Raw genomic sequence first — 15,396 nt, 5'->3', positions numbered from 1 at the left:
AATAATATAGAAAACTAAAACGCAAAGTAACAAACATGCACAATCAAAATAAATTGTAATTTTCAAACAAAGATAAATTCTCGGTAGTTCGAATATTTGCGTTCAAAATATATCAAATGCCAGTAAAATAATAGAAATAAGTTTAATTATTTGAACCCCTTGCTAGCAAGACAATCCTGAATTCTAATGCCAAGGCCTAAATTATATCAATGGCTTCACATTTGACAAAATAAACTCGATAAAAAGGATTACAAATTACTTCCACTCGCAAAGAATTTAAAATCAAGAAAAATGATTGAGATTCTGAATTAAAATAAATGGGGAAATTTTTTCAAGCCTTGCTGCCAATTCATCATTTCAAATCCAGTAGGAATTTTCAAATGTTTTAAATTTCATAATTTCAAATCTGTAAAATTTAAACTCCTTTAATTACTATTTTTATCATCACGGCGGATTTAAAATTCATGATTGATCGAATAATTTGAAACTTTATCAGATCCGTAAGCCCAAACTTTGAGTGATCTTGGGTTCAAAATCCATTAGGGTATCCCTATATTTCTCTAGAAAATCAGAACTTTCTCATCCAAATGCAGCCATGAATCCACACAGTAGTTGGACCAAAATGTCACAAATTTCACTGACACTGCACAACGTTTGTATGCTGCAGGCAGCAGGCACCGCAGCACAGTTTCAAGATAAACTTCCATAGAATGATGTAGGAAAAGCACTCACACTTGGTTCTCTTTGAATTAGATAGGTCAATTAATCATCACTAGAGACCACAAACGGCGCCTACTTGAATTAAAGCGCACCAGAATTGCATGAAAATATACATACAGGACCACGACTCACAACATTAAACATCTTAGTACTGAGGCAACAATCACACGAATCTATGATGCATGTGTAAACTCAAGTTTCCAACATACAGAATGGGGAAATGTCTATCTAAGCTGCTCTGGCAGTTTCACGTACCAGTGAGAGCTTAGCAAGTAAACCACACATCTGAAGATATGAACCAACTCCATCGCAGATTCTCATGTGAGCAAATCCAGTTTCCTTAAAAAACAGAAGAGGTTTGAGTAAATTGACAGCAGATGATATGGAAAAGGGGAAGATTGAGATTCTTTGGTTATTTACTTTCATGAATTCCAACTTTAGATACTCTGCCATATCGTAGTTCTTTACGATACGGAAAAGGGTAGTGATTATGTCAGTTGGAGAATAGCCCAAATCATAGAGCAGCTTTAAACCAGCACATGCATCATCGAATTTCCCCTCGAGTACATGACGTACCATGTTCTTTACATGCAAAGGATGTGGTTGATCACAAACCTGAATGTAAAAAAAAAAGCAGTTATTACACGCACATTTGAAGGTTAATGCTCATATTACGTTGATCCTGAAGCTTCGTGACCTTGAAAACATTTTCTTGATTGACAAAACAAAATCCACTGTTTGTGGCTTGCAAGTTATTTAATGCCTGTCTCATATCACCGTCAGCAGTGAAGATGATGGCTTCAAGACCTTCTGGAACATAGGGTACCTAAATCAATAAACAGGGTGTAAGAGAAAGGGTAAACCATTTTATACAAAAACTTGGGAAACACTATTGGTGCAACAAATTGGAAGATAAATTATCAGGCAAAGGAAAGAAAAACAATTAATTAATGGTTAGAATAAACAAATTCAAATGCAAATATCTGCAATATAAGTTACATCAGAGTCAGAGAGAAGCTAGCTAGTAACTTTTAACCTGTGGCTACATCACCGTAGCATAGACCTAAGAGGAAGGAATAAGCTTTGTCATTCAGGAGGCTTTAAAGAGTGTCATATAGAAGTAGGAAATGAGATGCATCAAGGCAATATGAAAGTGTACAGGTTGGCTGAAATAAATACATAACATTCTAAAGCTGAACATCCAGTCAATGACTGACTGCGCATGTGGGGTGACCTAGACTAATGAGTGAAAGCAGTATACCAACGGTCCAATAAGAATGTTTCTGCAGTTATAGCATGAGTGAGCTTCTCATATGCAACAAAAAACACTCTATCTGGAATTTAATTATTTTCCCCTGTTAATTCCTAGAAAATGAGCTTCATCAGTCATTAGACAATAAAAACACCAGAACTTGGATATCATTAAACTGGAGGCGTAACAAGATTAGTATGTATACCTTTTCTGAAGCAACCACCACCATCAGACGACTGAGGATCTCTTGATCAGATAATCTAGCAAATCGAACAAGAGCGCATCTACTCTGAATAGGCTCTATAATCTTTGAAGATGTGTTGCAAGCAAGCCCAAAACGAGTTGAATTCGAATATATTTCCATTGTCCTCCTCAAAGCTTGTTGAGCGCCAGATGTCATGCTAGTTTACATAAAAAAAATTCAAATTGTACCACAATTACTAATCCAAAATGCAACAAATTCAGTGGGGTGGGGAGTTAATTATTCAAACTACGACCTAAACAACGTACAGAAATAACATCAAGATGCCTTCTTTTATTTCATTGGCATGCAAAACAGAAACTGCAAACTCACCTGTCAGCTTCATCCAAAATTATTATTTTGTGTCTCCCAGGGGGCAATGTAACCTTCTTCTGGGCAAACATCTTTATTTTGTTTCTCACCACATCAATCCCTCTGGATGATAAAGAGTAGCATAACAAGAACTTGAGTACTTGACAAAAGAACCAAACAAATTCAAACTATTGAATTAAACTAAACAAAAACTTTCACTACCGGTCATCGGAAGCATTTAGCTCTAAAACCGCCTCTCTATAATTTGGTCCTAGAAGTTCATGCGCAAGCGCCAACATACTAGTAGTTTTACCGGTTCCAGGAGGACCCTGCAGAAAGGAAAAGGTGTACTCACCAGTGCTCATGGAAGTAATAAATTAACCTAGGAAAGGAACTCTGTCTGTATATTCGTTGCACTGTGACCTTTTCCATATACAATTTTGGACCATCAACCTTTTGCAACTTGATGTGAAATAATGAATTATTCTACAGTCATAGATGTATAAGTGTAAAGTGGCTAAAGATGATCATGATATCATTTGCGGGAACAATACTTACATAAGGAACAAAATGAAAATCTGCAGTAGACAAACAAATTTCCAAACCCTATTACAGCAACATCCCACATGCAATACAGTCAGAGTGGATGTTTCCAACAAAAGACGTGAAAAAATTCCTACACGGGTTACAAAATATGAACTGAATTTCAAGTTCAGAAGATATATCCCAACTCACAGCTAGAATGAGATTGGGCATGTTGCCATCACGCGCGATGACTTGGAGACGGGAGACGGCGTCCTCATTCCCGACTATATCCGCCACCTTGGATGGTCGATACTTCTCTATCCACGGCATTTCAGGGCCCGGGGCGGATGAAGATGACGAAGCCATTAGCGATTCAGACACTGCAGAATAATCGAAACTGCAAAACCCTCGCCAGTGGAGGGGCGGGAGTTTTTCCTGCTTGTAATTTTACGGACTTGAGGGTATATATGTTATTTTCCACTATGAAACCCCTTTTTTTTACTAATTCCGCGAATTTACGAGCTCTGAATATTTTAATTGTTCAAGGGGCCGAGGCTCCTTGGATTTATTACAAATCTTTTTATTTTTTATTAAATATTTTGATAAATATTATTATTTTCCATTATTTAAATTTTAAAAAAATATTAAAAGTTATGTTTTGTCGAGATTTTATTCTAAAACGGGTTTAGTATATGAAAGGATTCGATATAATTTCATTAAATTTATTGAAAGTCTTTCAAATTTGGTTAGATTTGTCGGAAATTGGTAAAATTGTGGGAAAACAAAAAACAAAGTTTGAACCAGATATATAAATTTTAATTATAAAGGTATCAACGGGCAAAATCTAAATGCGTATGTTATACGTAACTCTTTTGTTAAATTTCAAAATATAACTGAAAATTGAGGAAATCGTGAAGAGCGTGTTCGATAATTAAAGGATATTGGTGAAATGAAGTTCGTTAATAACTTTTTCTCATTGATATTGTAAATATGAGGAGAAATATTAATTTTTTATTCAATTAAAATATAATTATTATTAACAAATAAAAAATTCACATTATTAAAACATTATAATTACACATAATTAGAATAATAAAGCTTACAAAAAATATACGAAATAAAATAATTTTTTAAAAAAAAATACATATCATCCCAACAACTTCTTTCCTTTTTGTTAATTTTTTTATTAATTATTATTAAATTTAGTTTTCTGTTAATTATTTGAATTATTTAAATATTTAAAAAATGAAAAATATGTGCCAAGGTTCCTCGCAGCGCCGATTCAACGAAACCATAGTGCGATAGGAGTAGATCTCTTGTGAGACAATCTCACGGATCTTTATCTGTGAGATGAGTCAACTCTACCGATATTTACAATAAAAAATAATAATTTTTAATGGATGAGACCGTCTCACGGATCTTAATCTGTGAGACGGATCAACCCTACCGATATTCACAATAAAAAATAATATTCTTAGCATAAAAAGTAATACTTTTTCATTGATTACCCGAATAAAAGATCCGTCTCACAGATACGATCCGTGAGACCGTCTCACACAAATTTTTGCCTTTTAGTTTTTATTATTTATAAAAGTCAAGGTGCGATGATGATTATAATTTTTTGAGATATTGTAAAAAACTTGAATGAGTATTGAGAATTATAACTTATTGAGATCTTGTGAAAATCTTGAATGAGTTTTGAGATAATGACAGCTCAAATAATGATAATAAGATTTTTCCATGCGGTTGTTGATCTTGAAATGCATTTTATAGATATAAGCAAAAAGATAAGTTTATATGCTGAATAATTTGAACAAATTGATTGGTTGTTATCCAAACACTTACGGTTTTTTTTATGAATTTTGTTGACCATATCATTTATAATTGCAACTACGTAAATAAGTTTTTTTAAGTTGAAGTCGATCAACATTTGTCTCTTATTAACTATGTCAATATCAAATGAATTAGTTATGTTATCAATCGAGAAAAATAATATTCGACGATCTTAATTATTCAAACATAGCTTATGTCTTTACGACTAAAGCAACGAGATGGGTAATGTTTAAGCGATTAGTTGAAATGTTTGAACAATAACATATATATGTTTATGGGCAAAAACTTGTGTGAGACGGTCTCACGGGTCATATTTTGTGAGACGGATCTTTATTTGGATAATCCATGAAAAAGTATTGCTTTTTATGCTAAGAGTATTACTTTTTATGGTGAATATGGGTAGGGTTGACCCGTCTCACAGATTGAGATCCGTGAGACGGTCTCACATGAGACCTACTCATGTTTATGTAGGACTTGTTTATTAAAACAAAACTAGTATTTAACCCGTGCGATATACGAGATGATATTATTAAAAATTAATTATTATAAAAAAAATAGATATTTAAATTTTAAAAAATTAATATAATTATAAAAAATAAAAATAAAAACTATTTTTTCGTTAAATTTGAAAAAATTCTTAGATATGAATGTATGTCGATTAATTGTGTTACCCTAATACAATGACATGGTTCTTATCGTGTTTAAAATATTAATGTCGATCACCAACCTAAATACATATTTAATTCTTTATATTAGTATTTTTTAACATGTGATAAATAAATATTTTTAAATCAAATTTATAAAATTAATGATAAATACTTTGTTCAAATCATATCACAAATTAAATTGATTGATATAATCAATGCAAAAGTTTTAGGCAAAAACTTGTGTGAGACGGTCTCACGGGTCGTATTTTGTGAGACGGATCTTTATTTGGATAATCCATGGAAAAGTATTACTTTTTATGCTAAGAGTATTACTTTTTATTGTGAATATGGGTAGGGTTGACCCGTCTCACAGATTGTGATCCGTGAGACGGTCTCACATGAGACCTACTCAAAGTTTTAATGTAGTTTATATTTTTAAAAGAGTTTAGTTTCATTTTGAATAAAAAATAATAAAAGACATATAATACATAAATTATATTTGAATTAATATAAAAATGAATTGAATTCAAATTTGAACTAAATGAATTGATATAATCAATGCAAACAATAAATAAAATTATCATTCATTGTAGTGCATATATTTCAATTTTCATGAAATATCTTTCTTTTTTCAGAAATGACATTTTGACGGAAATTACTATTTTTGGCAAAAAAACTGCTTTTATATAGATATAGATGTTTCATTTTGAATAGAAAATAATAAAAAACATATAATACATAAATTATATTTGAATTATTATAAAAATGAATTGAATTCAAATTTGAACTAATTTAATTGATATAATCAATGCAAAAAAAAAATGAAATTATCATTTATTGCAGTACACATATTTCAATATTCATGATATATTTCCTATTTTAGAAATGACATTTTGGCGAGAAATTACTATTTTTGACAAAAACTCTGCTTTTATATATATAATATAGATTTTGACCAAATATTCGATGAGCTCATTTTTCCAAACTTGTTTTAAAACCATAAAATGTTAGATAACGGCATTGTCAATGAGCATTATAATTATCTATAAGGATGACAATGGGCCGAGGTCGAAATCCAACTCCGTATTAAACTTGACCCGACATGACGGATTTATTCCCCTCTAAACGAGTCCAGGACGAGTTCCGAGTTTAGCTAAACCTGTCCGGAACTGACATGTGTGTGTGTATATATATATTAATATAATTATAATTTTTTCTTATATATTATAATAAATATTGTACTCATAAATCTGTTTTATAATATTTTAATATTGAAATAAATATGAAGGCCAGTTGGGAAGCTAGACACCAAGTAAGTGGCTTGATGAGGGATCTCAGGCTGGAACAAGTCTTTACTTAATAAGAAAACACATATTTTTTCTTATATGTAATAATAAATATTGTACTCATAATTCTGTTTTATAATATTTTAATATTGAAAAAAATATATATTTAATAAGAAAACGCATATTTTTATTGATTATTATTTGAATAAAAATTGTGATTTTTTTGTTCCTAAATATTATTAATTATAAAATTTGAAAATAACTTTAATGATTAAGGAGGGAGAGATGTGAAGATCCGAAATCTTACATCGGAAATACTTGTATATGTCATAGGAAATTTGAGCTCATTTTTGGCATAACATTTTTGAGTTTCATGTAATCATAATCTTGGAAATTTGAATGACCATTTTTTCCCTCGTTATTGACCATTTATCATTATTTTAATAACTAATTTAAACTACAATAAATAAGCCATTAAACTACATGTGTTAAGAACAAAATAATAATAAGTAAGAGAAGGTTGCGATTAAAAATGAGTTTATAATGAACTTACAATTGACTTTTATAACAACTTTGGTTAATCATTTTTGTAAAACGAGGATATATACGAAATAGTTGTTATAAGATCCTATTGTGTAGTCACGCAGGTTCGGGTCCGGGCTCGGGGTCGTGATAAACCAAATTATAAAATCATTGAATTTTGTTTTTTAATTAGATTCTACTTTTAGTTTAGAAATTTTGTTTAATGTTTTCACATTTAATATTGTACTTTCGTTTTTGTTGTTTTTATTTTTAGATGAGATATATGTGTTTTTATTAAGATAAAAAATATCATATTTCAATTATCAATTTTGTGTATAATTTTTTATTTTTTAAAAAAACAGTTATTTTGGTTACCGACCAAAATAATCGATTTTAATTCGATCAATTCAGTTTACAAAGAGTACAACAAACTCACACAGAAAAAGGAGGCGAGATTAATCCCATTCCCCCTTTCTCATCATCTATTGTTTACATCGAATTTTAAAATAAAACAGAAATTAATTTTTTTTATAAATATTAAATAGATAGATTTACATTGTAGCATGCTGCAGTAGCATAATATCTTACTATTGAGTATCTGAATCTGCATAGTGATCACTGAGTTTCAACTCTTTTTGTTTTGAAGATTACCGTGTGTTGACTTTTGCAGGAATCACATCGCAATATTTTGACCCTTTTGTCTAGATCATTCACGAAATCTACACATCCACTAGCATGTATTATAGTGGTGGTTTTTGTTCTTTTCCACAGAATTGTGGCGTGATCTTATGGATTATTTTTCGTGTAAGAACTCACACCATTCACGCACATTCCACATTTTGTGGCCGTAATCTTGTAACGTTATTTTAATTATTTACAAGAAAATCTACCATTTATTTTTTTCCCCAATTCAGCACACAAGAATACAAGAGGAATGCAAGTAATCAGTCACCGTAAAAGAGCCTTCTATCATTAGGCCATTCTTTTGCAACTTTCGTGAATTTTCGAGGGGTTGAAGAAGCAGCTTCCATGGCTTCAGCTGTCAAAACTTTTGGGATAACTCATCATTTCACTTTGAATATAGGGAAACCTTTAACTTGTAATAGATTTCATGTACAGTGTGTAGGTAGCCGCGATTCATCTGTTGTATCTCATGATTCTGTTAAAGTAAACGGAGCGCCTTCTGCTGTGGAGAATGGAAGAAAAAGGGATTTGGTGGATTTTGGGGAGGAGAATAGAAGTTCAACTATCTGGGAGCTGAAAAACGAGAAGGATTTTGAAGAGGAAAAGCTAGAGGTTTTGTGGGATGATGGATATGGAACTCAAACTGTGATCGATTATCTTGATCATGCTAAAGAACTAATTAATCCTGATGGTGGGCCACCTCGGTGGTTTACTCCAATTTCATGCGGCCCTCATTTGAGAAATTCGCCTGTACTTCTGTTCTTGCCCGGTAAATAATTGATGCTTATCCCAGCAACCGAGAAAGACCTTGCCTGGGTGAATCCATCAATGGACTTCTGCTTTCTTAGATATATTTGTGAAAAATGCAAGTTTCCTATCCCAAAAAAACATATTTAATTGTCCACCTCATCCAGAATCCTGGATCCCCCAATGCCTGTAGGAGGTGACGCAACAGGTTATGGTGGTGTTTACCCTGATTCACATCTTCCTTGGTCCGCCAAACATTTATCGTTTCTTATCTTGTTTGACTGATGAGTTACTATACGATAATTGCTAGTGCTTTAATAATAGGAAAGGCGTGTGCTTAACTTTAAGCTTGCTGATGCAGGAATGGATGGACTTGGACTCGGCCTTACTCTGCATCATAAGTCTCTTGGAAAGTAAGTCAGCGACAGAGTTGACACTTGTCTTGCGCGTGGTATTGTCCATAAATCGTACAGAAGTTAATAGTTTTTCGGTGTGTTTTAAAGATATGAAATGGACACCCCCAACTCCATGGATTCTTTGACCCAAACAGTTTGTACACGTTCTTGTGCAGCAATTAAAATGAGTAAATCAGAAGACTTTAGTTTGATGGCATGTATTAAGATTCTTTTTATGAGCCTGAACTGTATGATGGTGCTAGATACCTGTCTGATTGTCTTACTGCTTAATTAGCTGTATCGTGTTTCATCGTCAATTAGAACGTGACGTTTTTCTTTGGTCCCAGGGTATTTGATGTTCGGTGCATGCATATCCCAGTCCATGACCGTACGCCATTTGTAGGTCGTAACTTCTTACAGCTTTAGTTTTACTGTGTATTGTTTGCGTGTGTTTCATTGATATTGAGAATTCGTGCTTATTTTTCAAGCATAGATTTTACATTGATTAATACGAGTGAGTTTTATTCTATAAATTTCCAGAGTTAGTGGAATGGGTTGAAGAAACTGTCAGGGTTGAACACTATTTATCCCCAAAAAAGCCTATTTATCTAGTTGGAGATTCTTTTGGTGGGTGCTTGGCTCTCGCAGTGGCAGCACGTAATCCGAAAATTGACCTCTTAGTCGTGTTAGCTAATCCAGGTAAGTTTACCACACAGGCAATACCGTTGTTAGTTTCTTACTGTTACATGAGCTGAATGACTTCACTGATAATTCATTTTTTCAGCAACTTCATTTGGCAGGTCACAACTGCAGCCTTTGTTTCCACTATTGGAAGCTTTACCTAATGAACTGCATGTCACAGTTCCTTATCTCCTAAGCTTTGTTATGGGTATGCACGCACTCTGCATTCATAGTTTTATTTACGTTGTTCGATCTCGGAAGATTACCTTTATTTAAAACATGAAATCTGTGATTAGCTTTAAACATCAAGGTTTTACGATAAATTTCAATTTCACATATATTCAAGTGTATTTTTGTTATTTAGATAACTAAATTCATAAACTTCAAATTCACTTATTACACGCTTATATAATATTTAATGTTAATTAAGATGAATTTCAAGTTCACCTAATAATATTGTAATTTGTAATCCATTCTACAATGTGTTATCATGTGTAAAACATTCAGGCGTAAATTCAAAATTTGATATATTGTTTCCTTGTAAATAATTTACAAAATCCATCGAAATCCTTTGATTTCAAATGCATCTATCCAAGTCGCAACCTAAGATATGCATTTCATGAATCAGTCACGGCATCAAAATGAAATCAAGGGTCAGTCTTTGAGCACAACTGCATAAGTTCTGCTATATTCATTTTTTATCCGCATATATTTAATTTTATCTCCTAGGAAGCTCACAAACAATAAATGATATGTATTTAACTTTTTACCGTCGTGTATGGTCATGTTCCATTTCTAGCAGTGATTTTAGTAAATATTACTTATTCGGACTTTTTCGATTCATGTATGTTAAATGTTCACATTGGTTAAATCAAGGTATTGAGAGTTGTATATATGATTATTGAGTTGGACAATTGAGTTGGCTTTCTGGATCAAATTAGGTCAAAGTAATGATCTTAACATGATATCAAAGTCCAAATCACCGTTATGTGTTAGACTGTCTTTATGAACCACCCACTAATGTCTCATTATTGGACGCGAGGGATGTGTTAAATGTCTCGTATCAGATTAATTACAAGTTCAAGAATATCTAGGAAATGGTGCTGGGAGTTCATTTTCATTTCTGTTAGATCCTATACCAAAATCAAGGATAAGAAATTGTCCTGGCTTGTGATTTTTGTCTGAACCAAAATCAGCCAGTGTAACGCCTGACTTGTCAGTAGTCTTTGTGTTTCTAAGTTTCTGGTATGTTGCAACTTAATGTACAACCTCACCTTTACGTCTTGGCTTTGGAGATCGTTGCTTTGCCTATTCTTTTACCCATTACTTTTGGTTCTTCGCTGTTACTGTTGTCAAGCCTTCTGAGTAACTTGTTCAGCAAAATATTTTCTGCTCACTCCAGGTGATCCATTGAAGATGGCTGCAGTAAATATTAATACGATGCTACCTCCGGCACAATATTTTGAACAACTTGCTGGCAACCTTACTGCAATGCTTCCACGCCTTTCTGTAAGAACATTCTTGCATTGCCTACATTTATTGTCTTTGATCTTTTTTCTCAGTCACATGGGTTTTTTATCCCCCGACACTGAATTAAAAAAAGAAACATATTTTTGACCAGTGGCTAGTTCAAAAATAAAACACCTGAAACAAAATTTATACATGTTACATAACATTATGTATCTCTCTTGGTTCAACAATTTTGCGAGGGATGAAATATGCACGGTCAATATTCGTGAAAAAGTGATCTATCTTTTTAAATTTGAATATGCACAGGGCTTGGCGGATATAATACCTAAAGCAACTCTACTTTGGAAATGGAAGCTGCTCAAAACTGCTGCTGCTTATGCCAATTCTCGCCTTCATGCCATTAGAGCTGAAGTACTTATTATCACCAGGTTTCTTCTCTACCTTTGATTCATTCAGAATATAGCGCAATTTTAACTTTATTGATATATAAGGGTTAAGACAAAAGTCACTGCTCCATTTATTTTACATTTTCATCAGTCTGCTCTTGATGTGTGAGTCAAGATGCAAAACCATGATTTAAATTTGTGATCGTGATGATGCATTTGGATCTCAGTGGCAAAGATAATATGCTTCCCAGTGGAGACGAAGCTCGGAGGCTTTTAAGCTCAATAAAAAATTGCAAAATAAAATACTTCAAAGACAACGGGCATACCATATTATTGGTAGGTGAGAATTTCGCCCCAGTTTCTTTCAGAAATGCATGTGAGTGTTCTGAAATCTCTAACGAAACATTTTGCTTTAAGAAATGTAGAGAATACATTTTCTTACGAGAAATAATTTTTTATATATGCTTAGCGAAATCGGTGCATTTTGATACACTTAGGACTTGGATTCTGTATTAACCAATGGATCATGACACATTGTTTCGACTAGCAATGGCTCCCACTTTCATTATTTCATTCTTTCCATATCCGTCTCCAATGTTCTCAGCTACTCATGAAATTAAACTCAATTCTTATTTTTAAGTTCGATCTAACAAGGTTCATGGGAAGGGTGGGCTAGTGATAGAGAATCAACTCCAAATTTCAATGCCAGCAGATGGAAAAGCCTACTTTACTTTTCTCCAGCGCTCCTTATATTTTAGGCTAGCCACAGGTAGTAGGAATTAATTTGAGGTATAGACACTCTCCATGGAGGTACTAGAAAAGGTAGTAGTTCAAGAACTTCGGAAAAACCACAGACATGTGCAAATTTATGTGAAGTTGAATTTGTTGATCTAATGTGCTAAAAAGTGCTTCATATCATCCTGTTCATACTATCACTTGCTTGATTTTAATAAGAATAGCTCGTAATTTATATTTTTATTTTTGTAGTTTTAAATCACTCCATAGATTTATTTTATGCGAAACACTTGTCAAGATACTGGATAAAAAACATGGTCGGATGCAGAAACACTTGCTGTGATGTGGTTATTCTACAACTGTGTATGCCGCAGTGGTATTGATCCATTGCAATTTGTATCGATGCAGGAGGATGGCATTAATTTATTGACCATTATTAAAGCTACTTGCACCTACCGTCGATCAAGAAAACATGACTATGTGATGGATTTTCTCCCTCCCAGTATGTCTGAGTTTAAGCAAACACTTGTGGAAAACAGGTCATTGGACATGGTTCTTTGCCCTTTAATGTTTTCTTGGTATTTAACATTCGGTCTACTTCTTGGTTGTTGAAACAAATTCCCAACTAAATAACATTCGAGTTTCATACTTCATTCGTTTTAGATGTTTTCTAGTGGCTAATATCAAGCGCAACTTAATACAGATGGCTACGTAATTATACTGGCCCTGTATTATTATCAACCATGGAAGATGGAAAGATAGTGAGAGGCCTATCCGGAGTTCCAGATGAAGGTCCAGTCTTGTTAGTTGGTTATCACATGCTTATGGGGCTGGAACTCATCCCATTGGTCGAAGAGTTTCTGCGGGAGAAAAAGATAATGGTTCGTGGCATAGCACACCCATCGTTGTTTTCTCATCTTATTGAAGGTGAAAACAAGGAATTTTCTTTCATCGATAATATTAGAGTATATGGTGCATTGCCTGTAAGTCCAAGCAGCCTTTTCAAGTTGTTCTCGACAAAATCTCACGTGCTACTTTATCCTGGTGGTGCTCGTGAGGCTCTACACCGTAAGGTTTGCCATTTTTCTTTCTAAACCAACTACCTTTTTCTTTCCTTTCTTGCGAGAAATGCGATAGGAATTTGATGTATCTGGGCCTTAAATTTATACAGGGTGAAGAGTATAAATTGTTTTGGCCTGACCAGCCCGAGTTTGTTAGGATGGCTGCAAGATTTGGAGCCACAATTGTACCTTTTGGAGTAGTTGGAGAAGATGACATAGCAAAGGTAATGTTTTACACATAAGATTAGCCAAACTTACATTCTTAATGTGCTTCAGTTTGATGATAAGCTGAATGTCTCTAAATCAATATGCAACTCCTGATGTTTATTGATGCCCTTACATTCTTATTTCTTCAAATTGGCAGTTAGTGTTGGACTACGATGACTTGATGAAGATCCCTTTCTTGAGTGACCGAATAAGAAGAGATAACGAAAGATCCAAATCGTTTAACGTGAGGTAACATACGTATACCGTATACCATACACTTCTTACATCTCAATACATGCTCAAAGCAATTTTTTGTTCACCTGAAAGGGCTGGGATGAAAGGTGAGGTTGCAAATCAAGCTTTATATATTCCTGGACTTCTTCCCAAAGTTCCAGGACGATTGTACTACTTGTTTGGGAAGCCGATTCATACAAAGGGAATGAAAGACATGTTGAAGGACAAAGAAAGAGCCAGAGAACTGTACTTCCAGATAAAATCTGAAGTCGAAGCCAACATATCCTATCTGCTGGAAAAGAGAAAGGAAGATCCTTACAGGGGTATACTCGACAGGACCGTGTATCGATCCCTATATGCATCTATGGATCAGGTTCCTGCTTTTGAGCCATGAATGGAACCTTAATCATTAGTTTTTCTTGTTTAATAATTAATTACAGTGGCGTCTTAAGAATAAGTTCAATGACATGTAGAACCTCCTATTGCCATGATCCTCGTGCATGGAGGCCATCAAATTTTTTACTTTCAGGAAAATGACACATTAAATCTGAATTTTTACTCACACAAGTGTTGATAAGAAATCTAATCATTTTTTTCTTGCTGAAAATTGAACATCCAGTAAGCAAATGGTTTACTTAACTGCAGCTTACAGCCAGCTGGTTCTTGAGGTCGGCTGAAAAATCGAAACGTTGGTCAATTTGAAATTTTTGGCAAAAATTTATTTAAAAAATGGTTGTTTCTCACCGAGTAATTATTATTAAGACTTAAATGGGTCAAATGGACCCTTACAATTGGGCCCAATCTCTTTTGAAATCTAACATTTTTTGTTATTTATTTATTTACTCTAAAAAACAACGTTTTTCTTTACTTCATCGTCTGTACATATCAATATTTTGGTGTAAACGTTACATATTTGTAAAATTTTTCAAAATTTATTTGTTACGTATTAAAATTGACGAAAACTGCTTAAAATTGCCAAAATGTTATATTTTTATTTTCATCAACTTTTTTTGTGACGAAATATTTTCATCAACTAAGTTAAGAAATGTCATTTAAGGCTGAATGAATTTCCAATAAATCCGTTAATATTTGATACATATTAAAATGAATAGGGTGATTTTGCAATTAAAATAAAGTATCGAACTTACCAAAATTTTCTCTACTAAGACTTAATAAATAATAATTGAAATGTTAGGAATACCATTATTTGATTGGCAAAAACTTGTGTGAGACGGTCTCACGGATCTTATTTGTGAGACGGATCTCTTATTTGGGTCACCCATGAAAAAGTATCACTTTTTATGCTAAGAGTATTACTTTTTATTGTGAATATGGGTAGGGTTGACCCGTCTCACAGATTATGATCCGTGAGACGGTCTTACGTGAGACTCACTCTATTTGATTTCAAGAAATTAAAATGTCAGATTTTAAATTCAAAAATTTGAAAATATTTGGGCC

At 33.3% G+C, this 15,396-nt stretch overlaps 2 protein-coding genes across 3 annotated transcripts; one reads left to right on the top strand and one right to left on the bottom strand.

The window, feature by feature from the left end:
- Positions 1 to 714: 714 nt before the first annotated feature.
- On the bottom strand, positions 715 to 3,503 carry LOC140834584 (replication factor C subunit 2). The gene is made up of 7 exons (XM_073199584.1): positions 3,261 to 3,503; positions 2,748 to 2,854; positions 2,547 to 2,648; positions 2,178 to 2,373; positions 1,418 to 1,546; positions 1,141 to 1,335; positions 715 to 1,059 (listed from the first exon to the last, which is right to left on the bottom strand). Exons 1-7 carry the CDS (start codon positions 3,414 to 3,416, stop codon positions 949 to 951), a joined length of 996 nt encoding a protein of 331 aa, XP_073055685.1. The 5' UTR covers positions 3,417 to 3,503; the 3' UTR covers positions 715 to 948.
- A 4,428-nt stretch (positions 3,504 to 7,931) lies between these two features.
- LOC140834582 (phytyl ester synthase 1, chloroplastic-like) lies at positions 7,932 to 14,473 on the top strand. 2 transcript variants are annotated; one of them, XM_073199582.1, is made up of 13 exons: positions 7,932 to 8,791; positions 9,131 to 9,182; positions 9,512 to 9,567; positions 9,705 to 9,863; positions 9,949 to 10,053; positions 11,248 to 11,354; positions 11,622 to 11,743; positions 11,929 to 12,037; positions 12,845 to 12,975; positions 13,140 to 13,509; positions 13,608 to 13,721; positions 13,862 to 13,953; positions 14,032 to 14,473. In XM_073199582.1, the coding sequence occupies exons 1-13, from the start codon at positions 8,368 to 8,370 to the stop codon at positions 14,330 to 14,332; spliced, it is 2,142 nt and encodes a 713-aa protein (XP_073055683.1). In that variant the 5' UTR covers positions 7,932 to 8,367; the 3' UTR covers positions 14,333 to 14,473. The 2 variants fall into 2 exon arrangements, with proteins under 2 accessions (XP_073055683.1, XP_073055684.1); XM_073199583.1 differs by having other exon boundaries at positions 8,648 to 8,977.
- The last annotated feature ends 923 nt before the right edge of the window (positions 14,474 to 15,396 follow it).

This window comes from Primulina eburnea, chromosome 6, assembly GCF_022965805.1.
Source record: "Primulina eburnea isolate SZY01 chromosome 6, ASM2296580v1, whole genome shotgun sequence".
NCBI classification, from domain to species: Eukaryota; Viridiplantae; Streptophyta; class Magnoliopsida; order Lamiales; family Gesneriaceae; genus Primulina; species Primulina eburnea.
The sequence above is the reverse complement of the archived record's forward strand: the minus strand, read 5'-3'. Positions and strand labels throughout refer to the sequence as shown.

Coding starts and splice junctions, on each gene's coding strand:
- LOC140834582 (XM_073199582.1), top strand. CDS start 8,368: ATGGCTTCAGCTGTCAAAACTTTTGGGATAACTCATCATTTCACTTTG. Junction 10,054..11,247: donor TCTCCTAAGCTTTGTTATGG/GTATGCACGCAC, acceptor TGCTCACTCCAG/GTGATCCATTGAAGATGGCT. Junction 12,038..12,844: donor ACGGGCATACCATATTATTG/GTAGGTGAGAAT, acceptor GTATCGATGCAG/GAGGATGGCATTAATTTATT.
- LOC140834584 (XM_073199584.1), bottom strand. CDS start 3,416: ATGGCTTCGTCATCTTCATCCGCCCCGGGCCCTGAAATGCCGTGGATA. Junction 1,547..2,177: donor TGGTGGTTGCTTCAGAAAAG/GTATACATACTA, acceptor TTATTGATTTAG/GTACCCTATGTTCCAGAAGG. Junction 1,060..1,140: donor TAAAGTTGGAATTCATGAAA/GTAAATAACCAA, acceptor CTGTTTTTTAAG/GAAACTGGATTTGCTCACAT.